At 40.5% G+C, this 26,162-nt stretch overlaps 4 protein-coding genes across 5 annotated transcripts; all 4 read right to left on the bottom strand.

The window, feature by feature from the left end:
• Positions 1-708: 708 nt before the first annotated feature.
• On the bottom strand, positions 709-4,664 carry LOC114853161 (cytochrome P450 2J1-like). Its single transcript, XM_029146200.3, has 9 exons — positions 4,351-4,664; positions 3,621-3,783; positions 3,378-3,527; positions 2,889-3,049; positions 2,080-2,256; positions 1,862-2,000; positions 1,487-1,674; positions 1,202-1,343; positions 709-1,119 (listed from the first exon to the last, which is right to left on the bottom strand). Exons 1-9 carry the CDS (start codon positions 4,549-4,551, stop codon positions 944-946), a joined length of 1,497 nt encoding a protein of 498 aa, XP_029002033.1. The 5' UTR covers positions 4,552-4,664; the 3' UTR covers positions 709-943.
• Positions 4,665-5,127: 463 nt separating this feature from the next.
• Positions 5,128-9,675, bottom strand: LOC114853162 (cytochrome P450 2J5-like). Of its 2 annotated transcripts, XM_029146201.3 has the most exons (9): positions 9,370-9,672; positions 8,072-8,234; positions 7,777-7,926; positions 7,423-7,583; positions 7,018-7,194; positions 6,790-6,928; positions 6,497-6,684; positions 5,881-6,022; positions 5,128-5,694 (listed from the first exon to the last, which is right to left on the bottom strand). In XM_029146201.3, the coding sequence occupies exons 1-9, from the start codon at positions 9,568-9,570 to the stop codon at positions 5,519-5,521; spliced, it is 1,497 nt and encodes a 498-aa protein (XP_029002034.1). In that variant the 5' UTR covers positions 9,571-9,672; the 3' UTR covers positions 5,128-5,518. The 2 variants fall into 2 exon arrangements, 1 of the variants encoding a protein (XP_029002034.1); XR_008694561.1 differs by lacking the exon at positions 5,128-5,694 and having other exon boundaries at positions 5,886-6,022; positions 6,112-6,684; positions 9,370-9,675.
• A 913-nt stretch (positions 9,676-10,588) lies between these two features.
• On the bottom strand, positions 10,589-19,199 carry LOC114852938 (cytochrome P450 2J5-like). The gene is made up of 15 exons (XM_055507657.1): positions 18,895-19,199; positions 17,596-17,758; positions 17,301-17,450; positions 16,886-17,046; positions 16,481-16,657; positions 16,253-16,391; positions 15,960-16,147; positions 15,351-15,492; positions 14,991-15,164; positions 12,601-12,635; positions 11,792-11,968; positions 11,574-11,712; positions 11,199-11,386; positions 10,914-11,055; positions 10,589-10,831 (listed from the first exon to the last, which is right to left on the bottom strand). Exons 1-15 carry the CDS (start codon positions 19,093-19,095, stop codon positions 10,665-10,667), a joined length of 2,343 nt encoding a protein of 780 aa, XP_055363632.1. The 5' UTR covers positions 19,096-19,199; the 3' UTR covers positions 10,589-10,664.
• Positions 19,200-20,815: 1,616 nt separating this feature from the next.
• LOC114853164 (cytochrome P450 2J5-like) lies at positions 20,816-23,906 on the bottom strand. Its single transcript, XM_029146203.3, has 9 exons — positions 23,651-23,906; positions 23,064-23,226; positions 22,768-22,917; positions 22,322-22,482; positions 21,969-22,145; positions 21,756-21,894; positions 21,480-21,667; positions 21,226-21,367; positions 20,816-21,135 (listed from the first exon to the last, which is right to left on the bottom strand). The coding sequence occupies exons 1-9, from the start codon at positions 23,849-23,851 to the stop codon at positions 20,960-20,962; spliced, it is 1,497 nt and encodes a 498-aa protein (XP_029002036.1). The 5' UTR covers positions 23,852-23,906; the 3' UTR covers positions 20,816-20,959.
• Positions 23,907-26,162: the final 2,256 nt, after the last annotated feature.

Below are 26,162 nucleotides of genomic sequence, written 5' to 3'. Positions count from 1 at the left end.
CTTTCTCAGTCTTTGTTCAGTGGTTACATGTGAACCGCCTCCATCCATGCACTTTTAAGTACATGTGACATGATGCTCAACATGCTAGACATTAGCAGAGTCACACTCTGAAACATATGAACCAGCAACTCTTTTAACAATTACAAACATTTTTAACATTCAGCTTTTAAGATGACTTACACCTTTACTTTAGCTTGACATCAACCCGTTGGCCCAGACATTCATCAGGCTTCTGGTCTCCTTCATAATCCCTCAGAGCAGAGTTGAATGTGTTTGAAGAAGGATTAGAGCAGAGCGATACTTTCTCAAGCTATTGTAGTTCTAACGATTTCCTTTTTGCTACAAATTTCCATGTATAACTTCAGGGAAAACCCAAATGTGAGAAAGGCTTCATATCTATCAGAAGATTAAAGAAGCCTCAGAATTGAGGTTTTTTATTTCTGTTGCTACATCATTTTGGTTCAGTTTGATAAAAAAAACAAGTAGTTTCATTGTTTTACATATATATGGGCCACTTCTGAGACACATGGAGACTTTTTGTCATTGTCAGTGTGTTCTTGGATATATTGATTGTGATGAACATAAAATATTATGTTTGCTTTAAGAGGAATATTTCAAACATCACTGATATTGTTTACACTGTATTGTCCATATGTATTTTTCTCACCTGTCAAACTTCAGGCTGAAACAACAAGGAGAACAAAAACACAAGCCTGAACAAGCATGTTTATTTATATACAAATGAAGTTACAGCACATTCAGCAAATTTAGGTTTAATTTATAGATGTTTTAGGAGTGATAAAATGTGCTGATTTGTGCCAATTCATTGCAATGTACGAAAAATATATTAACCATATATTTTTGGTACTGTAAATACAGGTAATAAACTCTATAAGTAGTGCATTAAAGTTATGATTGGCCCTGTGTTCAGGACTCCTGGAGATTATTGTGTTACAGCACAGAGGCGGTACGGTTTGGGGCAGCGAGTTGCTCCAAGGATGAAGTCCAGTCTGGGCTGCTCTCCAGGAGCTGGTGAGAAGGAAAACCTCTGAAGGAGGGAGGTGAAGAAGAGGAACAGCTCCATCCTGGCCAGTTGTTCCCCCGGACACACACGCTTACCTGAGGACACACAACGCAAGAATGTTTGAATAGAATATTTTCGGATGGACAAGAGAGGAAAAAATTATCACTAGTGACTCACCTGCTGAAAAAGGAAGGAAGGCCTCTCTCTTCCTGAATTTTCCATCCTGGTCTAGAAAGTGTTGAGGGTTGAAGGAGTGTGGAGTTTCCCACATTGACTTGTCATACAGGACAGAGTTCAGTGTGGGTGCGATTGTGGTGCCCTGACAAAACATGGACACAAATTTTAATTTAACTAATTTATATTTTAGAATTTGTCCCAGAATCACACCACAATTCAACATACAGTCTAAATATATAACAAGTAAAAACCAAATCTTTGCTTGAAGCTTATCACAGACTGTACCTTTGGGATTGTGTACTTGTCGATGATCGTGTCCTTGTTTGCCACGCGGAACAAATTGAGAGGGGTGATGTCACCAAATCTCTGGATCTCATGGATGACAGCATTAGTGTAGGGCATGTTGTCTCTGTCAGACACAGAAGGTTGTCTGGAGGAACCAACCACAGCATCTATCTCAGCCTGGACTCGCTCTGTTCACAGTGGAAACAGGAAACAGTGAATCTGTGAGGAACTGTGAATGAGAGGAAAATTGTGCAACATCACACATACCTTTCATCACAGGACTGACCTTGGTGGGACCCCTGACATTTTACGCGTCAAGATGTTTACAGAAGATGCAGATGTGACTCTCTCTCTTTCACTCAGCCACTCACCCACCTTGTATGTGAGGGTAGTTGATCATGTACAACAGTCCCCAGTGTAAAGTAGTGGTAGTAGTTTCAGTTCCAGCAGAAAACAGGTCCAGAACACAGATAACCAAATTGTTTAAATCAAAACCAGACTCTTCATCCTCCTTCTGTGTGACAGAAACAAAAATATAATCAGATGCTGTTTGAAAAAGTGCAAAAATAATGTAGACTCATTACGGCACTCACCTCTCCCATTTCTATGAGGAAGGAGTCGATGTAGTCTCTGGGTGAGGAGGGGTCCAGGGTTTCTTTGTGCTCTTTGATCTTTATTAGTATAAAGTCCTGTATTCTCTTTGACAAATCAAATATCTTCTGGTGAGGTCCAGGAAGTCTGTCCATCAGCTGGGGCATGATGTTGTAAATCTACAGAGCAGAGTGGTTTACAGTAAATCATAAGGGAAAGATCCACCGTATCTCTCGTGAAGTAAACATAACTAATGTGGGAGTTTGGATAACTTGTGGGTCAAAGACAGAGCTAGAGTCAGATCTGGAGAGACATTGGCCTGTATGAGTAACTGGTGTTTTGCTGAGCTGGGATGATGACACTGCGGCTCCAAGTTACTGTAAACTGACCCTGGCCCTGCAGCAGCATCAGTACAGTAGCTCCAGTAAAAAGCTCAACACTTACCCACTCCTCACTCCTTCCCAGATACATACTATAAGATTATCAGCGCAATGATTAGTTAGTAGACAGCCAGGTTGAACAGTTCTTACAAAGTGCAATTCGTACTCTGTAACTGAGTGAGGGAATTGCAGCCTGCTCTACAGTGACACCTTCTGTCCTTAGAGCTCTGATGATGCACCACTAACTCACTAACACACACTGTCTTCACTTCACTGAGTTGCCATCTTTGATTTGATGAGTTTAATATTAAAAAATAAATATTCCTACCTAGTGGCCTTGTGTTCTTAAGGCAGTGTTATAGTAATAATACAAAACAATATTATTGTCAAGTACAGGATACTAGTGTACATAGTGCAATATTACAGCTCACCTGTGCACACAAGCTTCCTTCTAATATCAGTTGTTCACTGAACGTCTGTAGTATATGCTGGTACTGCTTGTCACTGTACTCAAAGCGCTCCCCAAACACCAGGCAGCAGATGATGTTAGATACAGCTTTGTTTAAAAGTGGGTGGGCGTCGAAAGGTTTTCCTGTAGAAGTAGGACAAAGATGAAATGAGAGGAAAGAAGTAGTGACAACACAGAATATGTTACAAGCCACATGAGAAGAAGATGATTTAGTTTAGTACTTTGTTGGTATGATGGTGGAAAAAAAGTCACCCATCCAGTTGTGGTAAAAGGACATACTCAGTGTCACAGTCCATGTACTCGACTGCAATACGAGGGAAATCTTGTACTTTTACTCCCCTACAGTTGCTTTTGCAGGATCATGTGTAGATCAGCCCTGATCTGTGTGCACTGTCCTCTAACAAGTTAAGCAGGAGCTGATTAAAAGAAGTCTGTTTGTTTGGTACATTACCTTGGTGAAGTGCTAGAGCCTCAGTGAGATAGTGACACTCCTGCTGGATGCACAGCTCCAGACTCTTCTTACCCAAACCAAAGTTCCTGAGAGTGTGAAGAGCAAACCTCCTCTGGTGCTGCCACAGGTGTCCATTTGATGCTACAAGGCCTGTGAAAACAAAAGCGATCGTACAGTAAAAAAAAAATGTGTGTGTATGTCGGCCTAGCTACACATGTACTACACACACATACACTACAGTACCTTTACTCTGAAATATTTTTTCAAACAGTGGTATGATCGGACGATCAACAAAGTCCTCTCCTTTTTCAACCAGAGCTTCTCTCACCAGCTTGTAGCCGTTAGTGACGACAATCCTTCCACCAAAGAGTCGCAGGGTGAACACATTTCCGTATTTCTCTGCAAACTGAGCGCAGACAGCAGACTGGAAATGCTGAACTCAAATACAGCATATAAAGTTATTATTATCATTGTTGGTTATTCTGCTCCAGTGGTGATATTAAAAGCTGGCACATTAAGATTGTGACACAGACAACACAAAATATAATGTAAATTTAACTTATTTCTGACCTATAAGTTTGTTATTACAATTATTAGTACAACTGTATAAGTTGTTTACTTACAAGGATGCTAAACCAAGATGAACTAATGATTAGGTACAGTAGTGGTCCAGTTGTTTGGAAAACGGATCGTAATGACATTAGATAAATGAGACAAATAATAATAATAAATGATAAATCATAAAACCGATGATAATAATAAACGATCTGGGATTTTTTCCCCCTTTTATTTTCCGTCCACAGTTATCAGACTGCTGGTTTCACATGGTTCAGCCATGACTCATTCACCAACTCTTTCATCGTCATCGTTATCGTTTCATAGTTATTAAAGGGGATGCAGCCACTTTACCACTGCTGGTGCAGTTAGCTTGTCTGTTAGCACGTTTCATGAGCCACTTGCAGACACACGGTACCTCAGTGAACTGCAGGTGAATCCTGGCGGGGTCTATTCGGTGAAGGTCTCCGATCACAGGCAGAGCCCACGGACCAGGTGGGAAGTTCTTCGGAACTCTGTTCCTCCAAACATCGGCGAACAGCAGAAAAACACACAGAAATATGAAAACACTGGTGCCATCGATCCAGTCTAAACCAAAAACACTGTCGAGTGTGTCCATTCTTTCGCTGCTTATAGTACTGTCAGTCTCGCGATAACAAAACTATAATAAAGTCACGACATGACAGGTTAGTGTACATAAATGTAACATACAATATAACCTGACGTCATAGTTGTCTTCCGCTTTTGTCTGACCTTCACAATAAAGGTCCATTCCACAAAGCATGGTCCAAGCTTTCTTATTTACCTGAGAAGTCACAACATAACTTACTTTTAGGATATTTAATTTAATCAGAGGACACTGCCACAGCTCTGGCTATATTTAAGCTGTTAGAGCCTTTTTGTAACATACTTCTCATCAAATTACACTTCAAAATTGTACTGTATTTTGTTCTATATAGTGTTAACAAATGTGGGGTTTAGAAATGTTTTAAATCAAGGGTTTAAACACTATCCATCACCATTTGTTTCTTTGTAGACTGTAAAGTCTCATTTAGATTTTGTATTATCCACAAGCCTGAGGAAAACATGTTTTGAGACTGAATGGTAATAAAACCATGAAATCAAGTTGTTTGCCAGATACTGAGTGATTAAGATGGTCAAACTGGGTGAAATGTTGATAGCGGCTAATCAGATGTACTTTCAACCCATAAAACACCTTTATTCAAATCACATCTATGACAAATCACACAACAACAGAAAATACTTCCACTATACATAACTTGCTCATTTCCATTTTGACATCATCATTGACTAATTAGTGACAAATATATTTAGTTCACTTTGTTAAAAGCTTTTATTATCCTTTGTACTGGACACTAATCTATTTTAGGACTTTTATTTTTTTCAAACAAATCATGAGTTTTCAGTTGTTTTAAACATTTTTAAAAAGCTAAAATTTGTTAGGATTTGTGTTGCCACACATTGAGAAAGGTTACTATTAATGTTTTTTACTATGTGCATGTTATCTGAAGTGGGGAGTACAGAGACAGAACATGCTACTTCACTGCAGGTCACATTAGGTCAGTTCATCGTGGTACAGCACAGAGGTGGTAAGGTTTTGGGTAGCGAGTCGCTCCCAGCTTAAACTCCAGACTGGGCTGCTCTCCAGGAGCTGGTGAGAAGGAAAACCTCTGAAGGAGGGAGGTGAAGAAGAGGAACAGCTCCATCCTGGCCAGTTGTTCCCCGAGACACACACGCTTACCTGAGGACACAACAAAAAATATCCAACATAATGTTATGGTAATTGTTGTTATAATCAAACTCTACTGCAGTTTTGGAAAACATCAAATGCTTTTAAGATGTAACTACTATTATGGTAAAAGGTCAGGAGTATTTTACAGGCCTACACTAGAACAGACAGTCAGTGACTTTCTATGTTGTAACTCACCTGCTGAAAAAGGAAGGAAGGCCTCTCTCTTCCTAAATTTACCATCCTGGTCCAGAAAGTGTTGGGGGTTGAAGGAGTGTGGAGTTTCCCACATTGACTCATCGTGAAGGACAGAGCTTAAGTTTGTTAAGACAGCAGTGCCCTAAAGAAGAAGAGTAGAACCCTTTTATTTAACCCTTTTTCCCACTATGCAATTCTAGTCACGCTCCTTGGTCTTAATTTGACCCTCACCTACTTCCCTGGAACTAAGCACATCAGTTCGCTGAGCTTCATTTTACCCTGCTTCTGTGTAGCTAGGCCTCCAATGTATCCAGCATTGAGTGATTGAGTGATAATGTCCTCTGGGACATGAGGTTTTTGCGGCTTTTGGAAGCCAATTTTCATCATCAAAGTTGCTTTTGGGTTATATCTGCACAACTGTATCGAAATCCACCAGGCAAATAAATGATGTCTATCTATTGAGAGATCAGGGACTGGATTGAAAATCACTGTAGCTTTGTTTAAATATCTGAGTACAGGATGGATTGCGTTGAAGTGGATTGTGCTACATTAGAAAATGTAACAAAACACAGTAAAAATAATCACAGAAATTATTTTTCAAATATGTGCCATATACTTTTGGGATTGCGAATTTGTTAAGAACTGTGTCCCTGCTTGTCCTGCGGACCAAGCCAAGTGGAAAGATGTCGCCCAGTCTCTGGATCTCATGGATGACAGCATTAGTGTAGGGCATGTTGTCTCTGTCAGACACAGAAGGTTGTCTGGAGGAACCAACCACAGCATCTATCTCAGCCTGGACTCGCTCTGTTCAAAGTGGAAACAGGACAATAATGCAAGTCTGTGACAACTAACAAGGCAATAAGGAGCAGATGCGTGTGAGCACAAACATTAAAACACAAACACACAGACCTTGTATGTGAGGGTAGTAGAGCATGTATGACAGGGCCCATTTTAAAGTAGTGGTAGTAGTTTCAGTTCCAGCAACAAATAGGTCCAGGGTGCAAGAACACAAACTGTCTAAATCAAAAACAGAGTCTTTTTCCCCCTTCTGTGAGACAGAAAAATTGTCTTAGCAAATTAGCAAGAAGCTGCTCATTCAATATATTTTTATTGGAAAACTCAAATCACAACACTCACATCTGCCATTTCAATGAGGTAGGCGTCAATGTAGTCTCTTGGTGAGGAGGTGTCCAGCTTTTCACTGTGCTCTTTGATCTTCACATGTATAAAGCCTTTTATACCCTGCATGATTAGAAATACCTTCTGATGGGGTCCAGGTAGCCAGTCCATCAGCCGCGGCAATAGATTACAAAGCTAGAACGAGAGAAGACGATTACATTGTGTCAGAACATGTCTTCCACAATAGTAACTGGTAACTAAGTAGCTCTGTAATCTTCCCTGAACATAATTGAACATAATGGTGACACTACTCTTGTCATCGTGTTGCATCCGTATGACTTAAATGAATGCCAAGGCGATGGAAATGGGCAACACAGCAAAAAACACCATTGTGAGCGGCATATTGTTCACAAAGGAGCTCACTTGTGCCCAGGAACTTCCTCCAAATCGCAGTGAATTACCAAAGCCCTGAAGTATAGACTGGTACTGTTTGTCGTTGTACTCAAATCGTTCTCCAAACACCAGGCAGCAGACGATATTGGACACAGCATTGTTTATCAATGACTCTGCACTAAAAGGTTTTCCTGGTAAATGAGCAGAGCACAGAAACAATATTTTACGAAACAGAAGTATAAAATGTGTGTTGAGAATAGTGTAAAGCAGAAAAAGGCAGAGTCACATGTGCATGTTCTTAAAAGCACAGTTAAAGCACTGAGGTGTTTTTTACTAATTAGGACAGACCCAAAAACAACATGAAAAACACAACATGTTTTGTACCCTGGTGAACTGCAAACGCCTCGGTGAGATAGTGACACTCCTGCTGGATGCACAGCTCCAGGCTCTTTTTCCCCAAACCAAAGTTTCTCAGAGTGTGAAGAGCAAACCTCCTCTGGTGCCTCCATGGAGAACCATTGGATCCCACAAGCCCTTAGGGAACAGAAATGTTATTACTGTAGGTATTAATTCACCAGAACTGATTAAATGCTGGGTAATAAACATAAGATACTGACAGTAAACAGGTTCATGTAAACATGGACAGTTATCAAAAAGCAACACACACCCACAAACCTACCTTTACTTCCAAATAGCCTTTCAAACAGTGGCATGTATGGTCGATCAGTGTAGTCTTCTCCATTTTCAACCAGGGCTTCTCTCACCAGCTTGTAGCTGTTAACGATCACAATCCTTTCACCAAACAGTCGAAGGCTATAAATGTCTCCAAGTTTCTCTGCAAACTAAACACAGACCATGTTTGGAGTTAGTTGTGACTTGTTTTTAAAAGACAGAAAATGTGACTGGGATAATGATTTAATATTTTATTCACTCCTATACGTAATCATTTAATTTATGTGTGGCTATCCACCTTCAGCGACAAACCCAAGAATGTAGGAGTTTAGTATGTCATATAGTATCAGTAAATTGGTATTACAATTACAACTGTTTTCTTATTGCTGTGCTGCCTTTGGTCTGCGTCAGGCCAGAGACTCGTCTTGATCACAGGATAAATTAGCCCTATCCAGGCAGGGTGCCGCGTCCGTCCCTGGAATGCATCTGCACATATGTCTAGGCAGCTTCTTCCATGGCTTGAAGGAGGTGAGCACAGATATGAGGTTCCCGGTCAAACACCTTCCACCACCATGCTGAGTTCACAGCAGGAGGATCTTAGAAAAGCTCAGGTTATATGTAAACCAGATACGATGGAAGCTGACATTATTCTGACCAACAGCTTAGTGAGACTGCTCCAGTGTCTGCACTCTAACGTTACTGCACAGAGCAACACTGCTGTAAGTAACCGACCGGTTTCCTCCCTGAAGGTTATGATGATGGAGGCGACGGTGAAGCCACTCAGATGTGGCTGCACTCGTTGTCCAGCCTTCCTCATAGTCATCATGGACAAGGACACTGTCAACTACAGTACAACTACAGTGGCTCCAACTTCATCTGAGACTGATTTTCTCCTCCTCCTCTTTGACCCATTCTTTCATTTTTCAGTGGATCCATCGTTCCATAACTCAGAACTGATTCAGGCGCTTTTATCTATCCTGATTCCGATTGATGTGTGTTACACTGTGATGCCTAGTGTTTTCAGCTTTGTAATTGTTTGCTAATTGAGCTCAAGTCGTGTCCTAGATTGTTTCTTTTCCAATGACTCAAAGCTCAATAATGTCACTCTTTGCATTTAAGAACTACAGGATTGGATTTGTAGTCGCCTCTTAATGATCTATGCGCAACATGGGAGTTAACCCTGCAGTTGCTGACGCACAGGTCCGGTCCAGTCAGAGGCTTTTTTCTCAATCGACCCTGCCTACTTCCCTCTCCTCTTTCCATTAAATAAGCTCCTGTGAGTTTGGACTGGGACTCGAACTGTACCTCTTTGAGATCCAGGTGAAAGTTGCTGGGACTGACGCGAAAGACGTCGCCGACCAGAGGCAGCGTCCACGGTCCGGGAGGAAAGTTCTGCGCCACTCTGTTTTCCCAAACAGCGGAAATGAGCAGGAAAACGCACAGAAATATTATAAGAGTGCTGCCGTCCAGCCAGTCCAGACCCGCTACGCTGCTCAGTGCGGCCATTTGTTGGCTCCGGTTTACTATAAGTTAGGTGACAAAACTTCATACAAGCTAGTCGAATAAACAGACGCAATGTTTTTATTGAGCCAAACACAAACTATAAACTTCCGCTTCCATGCATCCTTTCAAAATAAACGCTGCAATCTCCGCTCGAAACGCATCCTTAAAGCGCTTTATACGGTTAGGCTTCATTTGTTTGTTACGCCTAAAATTTACCTAGAATGAGACATGCAAACCTCTATGGATTCAGTATCACTGAAACAAATACCTCTGTATTAATGTGTCATTGAGGCTCAATTTAAGCTCAAGGTCAGACTTTTTATTGTGGCCGTAGAAAGAGGTCAGAGGTCATAGTGGGAGCTCATCATCATGGTAAACACTAGATCCTAACCTGTGTTCTTCAAGCTACTCCTTGCAGTTGTAATGGCTTTAGCTTTAGCATAAGTATAATAAAAAGAAGTCTGTACAAAGTATCTTGTAGATAGTAAATTGTTTTATTGCTACTCATCAAAATAACCTTTTAGGCCCAGGACGTAGTGTGAACTGCTCACCTGAATGGGCTGGGACCTTACCTGAGGGCCCAAAAGGCTAGGTGTACTTACCACATTCAATTTTAACTGACATTGTAAAATGCTTTGTTATAAATGAGGACTAGCTTTAAAACAGGCTTAGGATACTTCGGATTGTGCGTCACACACAAACAGCTGCTAGAGTTCAAACTTCAGCCCACTCCTCCCATAGATAACGTGAGCTGCCCCATTACACAGTGTGTAAATCGGTCAAAGGCTTTGAAAAACAAAGTGTCTCATGAATGTAGAAGACTTTATAAACTTTACTGTTTTTCTTTTGTTTTGATTGGCTTAAAAAAGAAGGGAAAGTTGGTGAGATGTTCACAGTATGTTATCAAAGTATAGGTGACATATTACCAGTGCAATTTTAAGAAGTATCATAAAATTGTCATTGATTTTTTTATATTGCAACTCAGAAATCTATCATCATAAAACAAAGTATCAAATCATAATTGAAGGGGATTAAAAGTTTTTTTTTTATTGTTCTGTTGTAACACAAGATGGTTCATTTTCTGACGATTCATCGTGTTACAGCACAGAGATGGTAAGGTTTTGGGTAGCGAGTCGCTCCCAGCTTGAACTTGGTCTGGGCTGCTCTCCAGGAGCTGGTGAGAAGGAAAACCTCTGAAGGAGGGAGGTGAAGAAGAGGAACAGCTCCATCCTGGCCAGTTGTTCCCCCGGACACACACGCTTACCTGAGGACACACAACGCAAGAATGTTTGAATAGAATATTTTCGGATGGACCAGAGAGGAAAAAATTATCACTAGTGACTCACCTGCTGAAAAAGGAAGGAAGGCCTCTCTCTTCCTGAATTTTCCATCCTGGTCTAGAAAGTGTTGAGGGTTGAAGGAGTGTGGAGTTTCCCACATTGACTTGTCATACAGGACAGAGTTCAGTGTGGGTGCGATTGTGGTGCCCTGACAAAACATGGACACAAATTTTAATTTAACTAATTTATATTTTAGAATTTGTCCCAGAATCACACCACAATTCAACATACAGTCTAAATATATAACAAGTAAAAACCAAATCTTTGCTTGAAGCTTATCACAGACTGTACCTTTGGGATTGTGTACTTGTCGATGATCGTGTCCTTGTTTGCCACGCGGAACAAATTGAGAGGGGTGATGTCACCAAATCTCTGGATCTCATGGATGACAGCATTAGTGTAGGGCATGTTGTCTCTGTCAGACACAGAAGGTTGTCTGGAGGAACCAACCACAGCATCTATCTCAGCCTGGACTCGCTCTGTTCACAGTGGAAACAGGAAACAGTGAATCTGTGAGGAACTGTGAATGAGAGGAAAATTGTGCAACATCACACATACCTTTCATCACAGGACTGACCTTGGTGGGACCCCTGACATTTTACGCGTCAAGATGTTTACAGAAGATGCAGATGTGACTCTCTCTCTTTCACTCAGCCACTCACCCACCTTGTATGTGAGGGTAGTTGATCATGTACAACAGTCCCCAGTGTAAAGTAGTGGTAGTAGTTTCAGTTCCAGCAGAAAACAGGTCCAGAACACAGATAACCAAATTGTTAAAATCAAAACCAGACTCTTCATCCTCCTTCTGTGTGACAGAAACAAAAATATAATCAGATGCTGTTTGAAAAAGTGCAAAAATAATGTAGACTCATTACGGCACTCACCTCTCCCATTTCTATGAGGAAGGAGTCGATGTAGTCTCTGGGTGAGGAGGGGTCCAGGGTTTCTTTGTGCTCTTTGATCTTTATTAGTATAAAGTCCTGTATTCTCTTTGACAAATCAAATATCTTCTGGTGAGGTCCAGGAAGTCTGTCCATCAGCTGGGGCATGATGTTGTAAATCTACAGAGCAGAGTGGTTTACAGTAAATCATAAGGGAAAGATCCACCGTATCTCTCGTGAAGTAAACATAACTAATGTGGGAGTTTGGATAACTTGTGGGTCAAAGACAGAGCTAGAGTCAGATCTGGAGAGACATTGGCCTGTATGAGTAACTGGTGTTTTGCTGAGCTGGGATGATGACACTGCGGCTCCAAGTTACTGTAAACTGACCCTGGCCCTGCAGCAGCATCAGTACAGTAGCTCCAGTAAAAAGCTCAACACTTACCCACTCCTCACTCCTTCCCAGATACATACTATAAGATTATCAGCGCAATGATTAGTTAGTAGACAGCCAGGTTGAACAGTTCTTACAAAGTGCAATTCGTACTCTGTAACTGAGTGAGGGAATTGCAGCCTGCTCTACAGTGACACCTTCTGTCCTTAGAGCTCTGATGATGCACCACTAACTCACTAACACACACTGTCTTCACTTCACTGAGTTGCCATCTTTGATTTGATGAGTTTAATATTAAAAAATAAATATTCCTACCTAGTGGCCTTGTGTTCTTAAGGCAGTGTTATAGTAATAATACAAAACAATATTATTGTCAAGTACAGGATACTAGTGTACATAGTGCAATATTACAGCTCACCTGTGCACACAAGCTTCCTTCTAATATCAGTTGAACTAGAAAAAGTAATTTCTCGAGAAATTACGTGGGAGAGCTGATCTGCTGCCGCAATGGTGCCAAACGCTGATTAAGCTGCTGACGTCAAAAAGTTGACTACGTCCAAAAGTTGACTACGGCAAAACGATGAAAACGAGAAAACGATGACAAAGATTAAAACGATGACAAAATATGGCGATTAAAAAGATGATGATTAAAAAGATGACCAAGGTCATACTATGACAATATTAAAGAGATGACAATGATTCAAAAGTTGACCAAGGTAAAAAGATGTTGACCAGAGTGCATTGTTGACAATCATAAATAAGCTGACTATCTTTTTGATTTGAAGAAAGTATTTGTAAATAATTACCTAACTGTGTAATAGTTTAATAACTAGTAGAAATTTACCAGTCAGAAACGAAAATCTTGCCATTTAAGGTAATAAATTACATAGGTGCTTTTATTTTGAAAGGATTTAGAGGTTGTGTGTGAGCGATTACTAAACTATAAAATAGTCATTAGATAGTCATAATTTATCATTCAATAGCAAGAATAGCCCTATTAAAGCAAAAGATTTTGATTTAGCCCTTTCAGAATAAAAGCACCCTAATAAGTTTGAGTGGCTATTTACTGAACTCTAAAGTAGTCTCATTAACGAGTGGTTAGTATTCGGAACCACAAACCTTCTAATCAATCTTGGCATTAAAGGTAATAAATTGTAATTGGTGCTTTTATTTTGAAAGGATTTAGAGGAAATGTGTGGGGGTAATAGCGTAACTGTCAATTAGTCTTTAAATAATCATAATTACCCATTCAAAGGCAAAAAAAGTGCAGTTAAAGCTAATAATTGGCATTGGTGCTTTTATTTTGAAAGGATGTAGAGGAAGCATGTGTGGGTAATTACTAAACTGTTAATCTATCTTTAAATAGTCATAATTACCCATCTAAAAGTAGAAATATTGCTATTAAAGCTAATTATTTGGCTTGGTGCTTTTATTTTGAAAGGATTAAGAGGAAGTGTGTGCTTAATTACTACACAATCCAATATTGTAGTTGAGTAATCAATAATAAGCATGGAACTGCTCTGTACACAGAGCATCAGCAGTTTTGACCTGTCAGTCAAATCTGCAGCTGCGCCGTCGCCAATGAGACAAAAGGCGGGAAAATCAGGCTCACTCTGCTCTGTGAAAGCAGAGTTTCACCCTGTATAAACAGGCTTGTTTCAGCTAAACCATGATAGTTATCACAAAAATTATTTCATTTTACGAGTCCCAAGGCTTCAATGAGCAAATGGTGTGAATTTTATGTTTAAGGACAAAAGCTTGTAGCCACAGTGGCAATTTCAAAATATGTCTCCTCTGTTTTTCTCCTCAGACGTCTGCCAAAAATTATCATTAGAGTCAATGGGAGAATTTCAGGATCTCTCTGCACTTTGAGGTCGATAGCGACTAAAGTATAGGTCTGAGGGTATATCCAGACACATCATTAGAAAGAAGACAAGTATGACTACGATTTAGTGAAGTAATTACGTTGATAGAGTAAAAATTGTGGCTGTAGTGACAAGTTAGAGACAGAAGTTCTGTCTTAAAAAAGCGCACTTTCTCACTGTAGCTGTGACATCACGCACTCTAACAGACGCAATACACACTAATGGAAAAGCTGAAAATTTAACAAAAACCACACGATATTTAAACGCTCACAAGTCGAAAACTAGAAAAGATACGAGGACGCTAATTTACACGGAGAACGTTGAAAGATGATAGACGCTTTTGACGTTGAAATGAAGTTTCTACGCCAAAGTATGACGATGATAGACGCTGATGAAAAGAGGGAAGTTGACAGAAAGTTGAACGATGATTCCCATAGACGACCATTATAAAAAAACGACGGAAAACGTTGAATAACGTTAAAAGTTGAAAAGCTGAAAACGTGAAAAGTAATAGCCTGCATCGTCTAACGATGACGCACGTTTAGAACGTTGAACGATGATTCTACGATAAAGCGTTGAGAAGTAGATAGCGGCCGAAAAACGGGGCGAAATAATAATAATAAAGAGCGAAGATCTCAATAGTGTGAGAGCTGTTCAGCTCTCCCACTAATTAGTGACAAATATATTTAGTTCACTTTGTTAAAAGCTTTTATTATCCTTTGTACTGGACACTAATCTATTTTAGGACTTTTATTTTTTTCAAACAAATCATGAGTTTTCAGTTGTTTTAAACATTTTTAAAAAGCTAAAATTTGTTAGGATTTGTGTTGCCACACATTGAGAAAGGTTACTATTATTGTTTTTTACTATGTGCATGTTATCTGAAGTGGGGAGTACAGAGACAGAACATGCTACTTCACTGCAGGTCACATTAGGTCAGTTCATCGTGGTACAGCACAGAGGTGGTAAGGTTTTGGGTAGCGAGTCGCTCCCAGCTTAAACTCCAGACTGGGCTGCTCTCCAGGAGCTGGTGAGAAGGAAAACCTCTGAAGGAGGGAGGTGAAGAAGAGGAACAGCTCCATCCTGGCCAGTTGTTCCCCGAGACACACACGCTTACCTGAGGACACAACAAAAAATATCCAACATAATGTTATGGTAATTGTTGTTATAATCAAACTCTACTGCAGTTTTGGAAAACATCAAATGCTTTTAAGATGTAACTACTATTATGGTAAAAGGTCAGGAGTATTTTACAGGCCTACACTAGAACAGACAGTCAGTGACTTTCTATGTTGTAACTCACCTGCTGAAAAAGGAAGGAAGGCCTCTCTCTTCCTAAATTTACCATCCTGGTCCAGAAAGTGTTGGGGGTTGAAGGAGTGTGGAGTTTCCCACATTGACTCATCGTGTAGAACAGAGCTTAAGTTTGTTAAGACAGCAGTGCCCTAAAGAAGAAGAGTAGAACCCTTTTATTTAACCCTTTTTCCCACTATGCAATTCTAGTCACGCTCCTTGGTATTAATTTGACCCTCACCTACTTCCCTGGAACTAAGCACATCAGTTCGCTGAGCTTCATTTTACCCTGCTTCTGATCTAGGCCTCCAAAGTATCCAGCATTGGGTGATTGAGTGATAATGTCCTCTGGGACATGCGGTATGGCTTTTGGAAGCCAATTTTCATCATCAAAATTGCTTTTGGGTTATATCTGCATAACTGCATCGAAATCCACCAGGTGAATAAATGATGTCTATCTATTGAGAGATCAGGGACTGGATTGAAAATCACTGTAGCTTTGTTTAAATATTTGAGTACAGGATGGAGTGCGTTGAAGTGGATTGTGCTACATTAGAAAATGTAACAAAACACAGTAAAAATAGTCACAGAAATTATTTTTCAAATATGTGCCATATACTTTTGGGATTGTGAATTTGTTAAGAACTGTGTCCCTGCTTGTCCTGCGGACCAAGCCAAGTGGAGAGATGTCGCCCAGTCTCTGGATCTCATGGATGACAGCATTAGTGTAGGGCATCTTGTCTCTGTCAGACACAGAAGGTTGTCTGGAGGAACCAACCACAGCATCTATCTCAGCCTGGACTCGCTCTGTTCAAAGTGGAAACAGGACAATAATGCAAGTCTGTGACAACTAACAAGACAATAAGGTGCAGATGCGTGTGAGCACAAACATTAAAACACAAACACGCAGACCTTGTATGTGAGGGTAGTAGAGCATGTATGACAGGGCCCATTTTAAAGTAGTGGCAGTAGTTTCAGTTCCACCAACAAATAGGTCCAGGGTGCAAGAACACAAACTGTCTAAATCAAAAACAGAGTCTTTTTCCCCCTTCTGTGAGACAGAAAAATTGTCTTAGCAAATTAGCAAGAAGCTGCTCATTCAATATATTTTTATTGGAAAATTCAAATCACAACACTCACATCTGCCATTTCAATGAGGTAGGCGTCAATGTAGTCTCTTGGTGAGGAGGGGTCCAGCTTTTCACTGTGCTCTTTGATCTTCACATGTATAAAGCCTTTTATACCCTTCATGACCAGAAATACCTTCTGATGGGGTCCAGGTAGCCAGTCCATCAGCCGCGGCAATAGATTACAAAGCTAGAACGAGAGAAGACGGTTACATTGTGTCAGAACATGTCTTCCACAATAGTAACTGGTAACTAAGTAGCTCTGTAATCTTCCCTGAACATAATTGAACATAATGGTGACACTACTCTTGTCATCGTGTTGCATCCATATGACTTAAATGAATGCCAAGGCAATGGAAATGGGCAACACAGCAAAAAACACCATTGTGAGCGGCATATTGTTCACAAAGGAGCTCACCTGTGCCCAGGAACTTCCTCCAAATCGCAGTGAATTACCAAAGCCCTGAAGTATAGACTGGTACTGTTTGTCGTTGTACTCAAATCGTTCTCCAAACACCAGGCAGCAGACGATATTGGACACAGCATTGTTTATCAATGACTCTGCACTAAAAGGTTTTCCTGGTAAATGAGCAGAGCACAGAAACAATATTTTACGAAACAGAAGTATAAAATGTGTGTTGAGAATAGTGTAAAGCAGAAAAAGGCAGAGTCACATGTGCATGTTCTTAAAAGCACAGTTAAAGCACTGAGGTGTTTTTTACTAATTAGGACAGACCCAAAAACAACATCTATACAATAAGACAACTAGTGTTTTAAGCAAATGTCCTAAAAATCATTAATTGATCAAATGAAAAACACAACATGTTTCGTACCCTGGTGAACTGCAAACGCCTCGGTGAGATAGTGACACTCCTGCTGGATGCACAGCTCCAGGCTCTTTTTCCCCAAACCAAAGTTTCTCAGAGTGTGAAGAGCAAACCTCCTCTGGTGCCTCCATGGAGAACCATTGGATCCCACAAGCCCTTAGGGAACAGAAATGTTATTACTGTAGGTATTAATTCACCAGAACTGATTAAATGCTGGGTAATAAACATAAGATACTGACAGTAAACAGGTTCATGTAAACATGGACAGTTATCAAAAAGCAACACACCCCCACAAACCTACCTTTACTTCCAAATAGCCTTTCAAACAGTGGCATGTATGGTCGATCAGTGTAGTCTTCTCCATTTTCAACCAGGGCTTCTCTCACCAGCTTGTAGCTGTTAACGATCACAATCCTTTCACCAAACAGTCGAAGGCTATAAATGTCTCCAAGTTTCTCTGCAAACTAAACACAGACACATGTTTGGAGTTAGTTGTGACTTGTTTTAAAAGACAGAAAATGTGACTGGGATAATGATTTAATATTTTTATTCACTCCTATACGTAATCATTTAATTTATGTGTGGCTATCCACCTTCAGCGACAAACCCAAGAATGTAGGAGTTTAGTATGTCATATAGTATCAGTAAATTGGTATTACAATTACAACTGTTTTCTTATTGCTGTGCTGCCTTTGGTCTGCATCAGGCCAGAGACTCGTCTTGATCACAGGATAAATTAGCCCTATCCAGGCAGGGTGCCGCGTCCGTCCCTGGAATGCATCTGCACATATGTCTAGGCAGCTTCTTCCATGGCTTGAAGGAGGTGAGCACAGATATGAGGTTCCCGGTCAAACACCTTCCACCACCATGCTGAGTTCACAGCAGGAGGATCTTAGAAAAGCTCAGGTTATATGTAAACCAGATACGATGGAAGCTGACATTATTCTGACCAACAGCTTAGTGAGACTGCTCCAGTGTCTGCACTCTAACGTTACTGCACAGAGCAACACTGCTGTAAGTAACCGACCGGTTTCCTCCCTGAAGGTTATGATGATGGAGGCGACGGTAAAGCCACTCAGATGTGGCTGCACTCGTTGTCCAGCCTTCCTCATAGTCACCATGGACAAGGACACGGTCAACCACAGTACAACTACAGTGGCTCCAACTTCATCTGAGACTGATTTTCTCCTCCTCCTCTTTGACCCATTCTTTCATTTTTCAGTGGATCCATCGTTCCATAACTCAGAACTGATTCAGGCGCTTTTATCTATCCTGATTCCGATTGATGTGTGTTACACTGTGATGCCTAGTGTTTTCAGCTTTGTAATTGTTTGCTAATTGAGCTCAAGTCGTGTCCTAGAATGTTTCTTTTCCAATGACTCAAAGCTCAATAATGTCACTCTTTGCATTTAAGAACTACAGGATTGGATTTGTAGTCGCCTCTTAATGATCTATGCGCAACATGGGAGTTAACCCTGCAGTTGCTGACGCACAGGTCCGGTCCAGTCAGAGGCTTTTTTCTCAATCGACCCTGCCTACTTCCCTCTCCTCTTTCCATTAAATAAGCTCCTGTGAGTTTGGACTGGGACTCGAACTGTACCTCTTTGAGATCCAGGTGAAAGTTGCTGGGACTGACGCGAAAGACGTCGCCGACCAGAGGCAGCGTCCACGGTCCGGGAGGAAAGTTCTGCGCCACTCTGTTTTCCCAAACAGCGGAAATGAGCAGGAAAACGCACAGAAATATTATAAGAGTGCTGCCGTCCAGCCAGTCCAGACCCGCTACGCTGCTCAGTGCGGCCATTTGTTGGCTCCGGTTTACTATAAGTTAGGTGACAAAACTTCATACAAGCTAGTCGAATAAACAGACGCAATGTTTTTTTTTTGAGCCAAACACAAACTATAAACTTCCGCTTCCATGCATCCTTTCAAAATAAACGCTGCAATCTCCGCTCGAAACGCATTCTTAAAGCGCTTTATACGGTTAGGCTTCATTTCTGTTTGTTACGCCTAAAATTTACCTAGAATGAGACATGCAAACCTCTATGGATTCAGTATCACTGAAACAAATACCTCTGTATTAATGTGTCATTGAGGCTCAATTTAACACTAGAACTACTAAAGGACGTAGACCTTTACATATACCCCTAACTACGGCTGGGTGATCACTTGTCCGCCACGCTCCAGCTGGCACCCTGCCAAGAGCCGCTTTTGTTACGTAAAGAGAGCCATCACCGACGCACTCTAGGTGGTGGGTTGCGTGGGCTCGCTGACCCTGCTGCTGCCTGCAAGGCAGAGCAGGGTTCCTACTCATGTTCCTATGAGTCTATGAGTGACATCCACTGTTACAATGTTCAACCGCTATGTGCTTGGATTTACAACGTGAAAGGACGAGTGTCATTGTTGCGGTCTCACCGAAGGAAGCAATGAAAAACATACAAACAATACAATAAGACAGCTTTGCTGCTTTGCTTATTTACAAAAAAACTAAATAAAGTCCACACATTATTTCACTGTAACGTTACTAAAAATTGCAGAAAAGACGACAGTACACCGCTCACCCATCTAGTTTTAACAAATGTGCAATTAAAAATATATTATAAACCAAAAAACGCTTGAAAGCGTTTCGGTTTTATATTCCATTTATTTCTTTATTTCCCCTTTCACCTGTACCACATAATAAGTCATTGCAGCGCTACAGCCATGTTTCACCAGCCGCTTTCGGCAGTGAAACATAGACGGACGTTGTTCTGCCCGCTTTCATGTAGACACGGAACTCTTCACAGTTTTTTTAAATGTAGATTTTGTTAATTTCGTTATTCATATACAACAACATGCAAATGCTAAAAATTACTGAAAAGATGACAGTACACCCATCTAGTTCAAGGTCAGACTTTTTATTGTGGCCGTAGAAAGAGGTCAGAGGTCATAGTGGGAGCTCATCATCATGGTAAACACTAGATCCTAACCTGTGTTCTTCTAGCTAATCCTTGCAGTTGTAAGAGTTTCAGCTTTGGCATAAGTATAATAAAAATAAGTCTGTACAAAGTATCTTGTAGATAGTAAATTGTTTTATTGCTACTCATCAAAATAACCTTTTAGGCCCAGGACGTAGCGTGAACTGCTCACCTGAATGGGCTGGGACCTTACCTGAGGGCCCAAAAGGCTAGGTGTACTTACCACATTCAATTTTAACTGACATTGTAAAATGCTTTGTTATAGATGAGGAAAACAGGCTTAGGATACTTCGGATTGTGCGTCACACACAAACAGTTGCTAGAGTTCAAACTTCAGCCCACTCCTCTTCTAGATAACATGAGCTGCCCCATTACCCAGTGTGTAAATCGGTCAAAGGCTTTGAAAAACAAAGTGTCTCATGAATGTAGAAGCACTGACTTTATAAACTTTACTGTTTTTCTTTTGTTTTGATTGGCTTAAAAAAGAAGGGAAAGTTGGTGAGATGTTCACAGTCCATGCATGTTTTCAAAGTATAGGTGATATATTACCAGTGCAACTTTAAGAAGTATCATAAAATTGTCATTGATTTATTAATATTGCAACTCAGAAATCTATCATCATAAAACAAAGTATCAAATCATATTTGAAGGGGATTAAACGTTGTTTTTTTTTGTTCTGTTATAACACAAGATGGTTCATTTTCTGACTATTCATCGTGGTACAGCACAGAGGTGGTAAGGTTTTGGGTAGCGAGTCGCTCCCAGCTTGAACTCCAGACTGGGCTGCTCTCCAGGAGCTGGTGAGAAGGAAAACCTCTGAAGGAGGGAGGTGAAGAAGAGGAACAGCTCCATCCTGGCCAGTTGTTCCCCGAGACACACACGCTTACCTGAAGGCACACAACAAAAAAAATCACACACAAAATTTTATGGAAATTGTTGTCAAATACCATTGCAGCTTTGGACTAGTAGTGATTCACCTGCTGCAAAGGGAAGGAAAGCCTCTCTCTTCCTAAATTTACCATCCTGGTCTAGAAAGTGTTGAGGGTTGAAGGAGTGTGGAGTTTCCCATGTTGACTCATCATGTAGGACAGAGTTTAGTAAAGGTAAGATTATGGTGCCCTGAAGAAACAATATTGAAGGAAGCAAATAATTTAAATTAGTAAAACATGTAATGTCACATATAAAAGACATAACAGGGTCATTTTCGAAGTACATAAAGCGTGTCCTCTACCTTTGGGATTGTGTAGTTCTTGAGGATAGTGTCTTTGTTTGTCATGCGAAACACACCAACTGGTACGATGTCACCAAATCTCTGGATCTCATGGATGACAGCATTAGTGTAGGGCATGTTGTCTCTGTCAGACGCAGAAGGTTGTCTGGAGGAACCAACCACAGCATCTATCTCAGCCTGGACTCGCTCTGTTCACAGTGAAAACAGGAAACAGTGAATCTGTGAACTGTGTGATGTCAAGATGTTCAAGAGTAAACAAAAGGCAGACAAACACACCTTGTATGTGAGGGTAGTAGATCATGTACAACAGTCCCCAGTGTAAAGTAGTGGTAGTAGTTTCAGTTCCAGCACCAAACAGGTCCATTGTGCAAGCACATAAGTTTTCCAATTCAAAACCTAAATCCCAATCCTCCTTCTGTAAGATGGTAAAGAAATGAATCAGATCTTTTAACCTATTTTAACATAAAAAACGTGCTTATAAACACTCACCTCTCCCATTTCTATGAGGAAGGAGTCAATATAGTCTCTGGGTGAGGAGGGGTCCAGGGTTTCTTTGTGCTCTTTGATCTTAAACTTTGCAAAGTCAATTGTCTCCTGTGACATTGCAACTATTCTCTTGTGAGGTCCAGGCAGCCACTTCATCAACCAGGGCAGCGCATTGAAGACCTACAGTATAGAGTTAAACATTTACTGTAGGACTTGTCTAACAGTATGATGACACATCTTAAAGTATATTGTATGTATTGTATAGATTTTTTTATTAAACAGACTGACTTCATATTTGTATCACTGTTATCATCACCTCTTTCATGCAGTCGTTCATAAAACCCACATGGACTCACCTGAATCCACAAACTTCCCATTTCATGCACTGTGTCATTGTTGTTCTTCAATATGTACTGGAACTGCTTGTCACTGTACTCGAATCTCTCCCCAAACACCAGGCAGGAAATGATGTTGGACACAGCACTGTTGATGAGTGAGTTAGCACTCAAAGGCTTTCCTGTTAAATATAGAAAATACATACTGTTCTTATATAATTTAATGCAAAACAATGTTATCTCCAGTCAAGGAATTGAGTGCCTCTTAAATCCCCTGCGGGTCTTGGGGTAGATTAAACAGACAGGTTAAGACAAAATTGAAAATGCTTTCATTATGTGAATCACCGCAAGATATTAAATATTATAAATAAGTACATGTGTTTTTCAAATTACACTTTTCATACAGACTCTACCAAACATCACTTAATAAACCATAAAAATGTAAAGAGCTACTATCAGTTTGGTACCTTGGTGAAGCGCTAGAGCCTCAGTGAGATAGTGACACTCCTGCTGGATGCACAGCTCCAGAGTCTTCTTACCCAAACCAAAGTTCCTGAGAGTGTGAAGAGCAAACCTCCTCTGGTGTCTCCATGGAGAACCGTTCGTCATCACAAGACCTTTAAGGAACACAAGTAGACAAAGTGAAATGTGATTTAGAGCAAACCCTACTTATCCATAAACTCAATGTTAATCTATAAAAAACAAGTACAATTATCAGTGTGTTCAATGTGCATCAATCGCACAGTGCGTCATCGCACAATACCTTTATTGCCAGTTAATTCCTGAAATATGGGCACAACTGGTCGATCAGTGTAGTCTTCTCCATTTTCAACTAGGGCTTCTCTCACCAGTTTGTAGCCTGTAACGATCACAGTCCTTCCACCAAACAGACGAAGGCTGTAAACGTTTCCATATTTCTCTGCAAACTGAGCACAAGTATTGCTGTTCAGTTCAGAGGTGACACATATCCTGATAACATCAGACGTCACAAAGCCAATCAATCGAGCTAAAGTTTAAACTAAAGCCAATATATTGTATGCTGCTACCAAAACCTCATAGAAGTTGTCATATGTGCTTCACACAAACACAAACATGGAAATCTATTTTTTTCCTTTCATAATATTCAATCAACTCATTAAACTAAATTACATATTTTGACATAATCTCACACTTCAGGATATATTAACTCATGCCAACATTACGTCAAATGAGTATTTGTGATTAAATAGTCTACTACAATATTTGATGTTAGTTTATTCCACTATTACCTGCTAAAAAATAACTGGTAAGGTTATTATCTTTCAACACACACACACACCATCATAGTGTAGATTGACATTCACACTGTACCTCAGTCAGCTGCAGGTGAAGTCTGGAGGGTCTGATGCGGTGAAGGTCTCCAATCACAGGCAGAGACCATGGACCTGGAGGGAAGTTTTTTGGGACTCTGTTCTTCCAAACATCGAACCACAGCAGAAAAACACACACAAATATTAAAACACTGCTGCCATTGATCCAGTCTAAACCCAGAGAACTGTAAAAAGTCTCCATCTTCTCGCAGATTGTTAACTGCGCCACCCAGGTTAAATTTACTGACAGTAGATCCGACACTCCCACAATATCTAAAGTGCTGACCTTTCAAAATAAAAGCTAGTAGGAAAAACCCTGATCCAAACAAGTTAATAAAAATGCAAATAATTATAAACACAAACACTAAAATACACTTAACTTCTGCATGTCAGCTTCATTACAATTTATTTAATTGTATCTATACATTTTTACAGACCACTTGGTGTAAAAGTCAACTGAGGATGAGTCTGTGGCTGTTTCTCATAGAGAAATTAAGACAACGTGTGTTGGAACAGATTTCATTTTATTATATTATTTTATTATTTATAAAATCAGGTAAAACACTTAAACTGTCAATAGAGCCCAGACAGAGAATTGAAACTCCATGTTTTCTTTCATTTTTATCTTTGAGCATACAACATGTCTGTAGCTTCTTCTATTAGTCACTCAGATCATATAAAACACACCATCCCCCTGTTGTCCTTTTTTAAAAATCTGATTCTTTAACCACTTTAATCTTTTCTTCGTAGGTTCTGTTCCAGACCAAAAGTCAAAAGATCTTGGAAAAGCTCAGGTTATATGTAAACCAGATACGATGGAAGCTGACATCATTCTAACCAACAACGTAGTGAGGCTGCTCCAGTGTCTGCACTCTAACGTTACTGCACAGACCTATGGGGTGCCGAATGTAAAAGGAGCACCTATTACTAGTTTTCTCAGATATAACTAGATGACAACATGTTTTCCCACATTTAGCTAAATGTGCAAAAGTCTAAACGTAAATGTTAGGTGTAAATGTTAAATGTAAATGTTAAATGTAAATGTTAAATGTAAATGCTAAATGATCGAACTGAATATTTAAGTAGACTCCACCCCCTATGATCCTAGGTAAGTGACGCAGACTCAAACACCTCAAACAGTACGCATAGCTCCGCCCACATCTGACTCTGGATCGGTGGATGACAATACTGGAGAGAAGCCTGAAGTCGAAGCCATCATGGCCGCCAGCTCCGACTCCCTCCCCTTTAGCGGAATTAGAATATTTCTGTGGCGCCGGTGGAGAATTAGTTGGCTAACTTTACTAGCTAGCCGAAGTTACGTCCACGCTAAAAACTAAAGTTTCCAGGTCAGATGTGGGCGGGGTTTGCGTGCACTGTTTGAGATGTTTGAGTTCGCGTCTCTGATCTGAGACCAGCGCTGTTTGAGGGTAGGGGTGGAGTCTACTTGCCCATTCATGAATATTCAGTTTTACACTCGGCCAACATTTAACATTTACATTTAACATTTAACATTTACATTTCACATTTAACATTTACATTTAACATTTAACATTTACATTTAACATTTACATTTAACATTTAACATGTAACATGTAACATGTAACATTTAACATTTAACATTTACATTTAGACTTTTGCACATTTAACTAAATGTGAGAAAACATGTGGTGTCATTTACTTAAACGTGAGATAAATAGTTATAGGTGCTCCTTTTACATTCGGCCTCCCATACAGAGCAACACTGCTGTAAGTAACCGACCTGTTTCCTCCCTGAAGGTTATGATGATGGAGGCGACGGTAAAGCCACTCAGATGTGGCTGCACTCGTTGTCCAGCCTTCCTCATAGTCATCATGGACAAGGACACTGTCAACTACAGTACAACTACAGTGGCTCCAACTTCATCTGAGACTGATTTTCTCCTCCTCCTCTTTGACCCATTCTTTCATTTTTCAGTGGATCCATCGTTCCATAACTCAGAATTGATTCAGGCGCTTTTATCTATCCTGATTCCGATTGATGTGTGTTACACTGTGATGCCTAGTGTTTTCAGCTTTGTAATTGTTTGCTAATTGAGCTCAAGTCGTGTCCTAGAATGTTTCTTTTCCAATGACTCAAAGCTCAGTAATGTCACTCTTTGCATTTAAGAACTACAGGATTGGATTTGTAGTCGCCTCTTAATGATCTATGCGCAACATGGGAGTTAACCCTGCAGTTGCTGATGCACAGGTCCGGTCCAGTCAGAGGCTTTTTTTTTCAATCGACTCTGCCTACTTCCCTCTCCTCTTTCCATTAAATAGGCTCCTGTGAGTTTGGACTGGGACTCGAACTGTACCTCTTTGAGATCCAGGTGAAAGTTGCTGGGACTGACGCGAAAGACGTCGCCGACCAGAGGCAGCGTCCACGGTCCGGGAGGAAAGTTCTGCGCCACTCTGTTTTCCCAAACAGCGGAAATGAGCAGGAAAACGCACAGAAATATTATAAGAGTGCTGCCGTCCAGCCAGTCCAGACCCGC

The sequence above is a fragment of the Betta splendens genome, chromosome 4 (assembly GCF_900634795.4).
Source record: "Betta splendens chromosome 4, fBetSpl5.4, whole genome shotgun sequence".
Classification (NCBI taxonomy): Eukaryota; Metazoa; Chordata; class Actinopteri; order Anabantiformes; family Osphronemidae; genus Betta; species Betta splendens.
This window is presented reverse-complemented; position numbering and strand designations above follow the sequence as displayed.

What these genes read in the sequence shown, in the direction of transcription:
- LOC114853162 (XM_029146201.3), bottom strand. Translation starts at nt 9,570, where the DNA reads ATGGCCGCACTGAGCAGCGTAGCGGGTCTGGACTGGCTGGACGGCAGC. An exon ending in GGCGTTTGCAGTTCACCAGG is followed by an intron (nt 7,584 to 7,776) that starts GTACAAAACATG and finishes CTCATTTACCAG; the next exon opens with GAAAACCTTTTAGTGCAGAG. An exon ending in CTACTACCCTCACATACAAG is followed by an intron (nt 6,685 to 6,789) that starts GTCTGTGTGTTT and finishes CACTTTGAACAG; the next exon opens with AGCGAGTCCAGGCTGAGATA.
- LOC114852938 (XM_055507657.1), bottom strand. Translation starts at nt 19,095, where the DNA reads ATGGCCGCACTGAGCAGCGTAGCGGGTCTGGACTGGCTGGACGGCAGC. An exon ending in CCTCTGTGCTGTACCACGAT is followed by an intron (nt 12,636 to 14,990) that starts GAACTGACCTAA and finishes TACTTTTTCTAG; the next exon opens with TTCAACTGATATTAGAAGGA. An exon ending in AAGGAAGCTTGTGTGCACAG is followed by an intron (nt 11,969 to 12,600) that starts GTGAGCTGTAAT and finishes TCTGCTCTGTAG; the next exon opens with ATTTACAACATCATGCCCCA.
- LOC114853164 (XM_029146203.3), bottom strand. Translation starts at nt 23,851, where the DNA reads ATGGAGACTTTTTACAGTTCTCTGGGTTTAGACTGGATCAATGGCAGC. An exon ending in CTACTACCCTCACATACAAG is followed by an intron (nt 21,668 to 21,755) that starts GTGTGTTTGTCT and finishes CACTGTGAACAG; the next exon opens with AGCGAGTCCAGGCTGAGATA. An exon ending in AGAACTACACAATCCCAAAG is followed by an intron (nt 21,368 to 21,479) that starts GTAGAGGACACG and finishes TTGTTTCTTCAG; the next exon opens with GGCACCATAATCTTACCTTT.
- LOC114853161 (XM_029146200.3), bottom strand. Translation starts at nt 4,551, where the DNA reads ATGGACACACTCGACAGTGTTTTTGGTTTAGACTGGATCGATGGCACC. An exon ending in TCCTCATAGAAATGGGAGAG is followed by an intron (nt 2,001 to 2,079) that starts GTGAGTGCCGTA and finishes TCTGTCACACAG; the next exon opens with AAGGAGGATGAAGAGTCTGG. An exon ending in ACAAGTACACAATCCCAAAG is followed by an intron (nt 1,344 to 1,486) that starts GTACAGTCTGTG and finishes ATGTTTTGTCAG; the next exon opens with GGCACCACAATCGCACCCAC.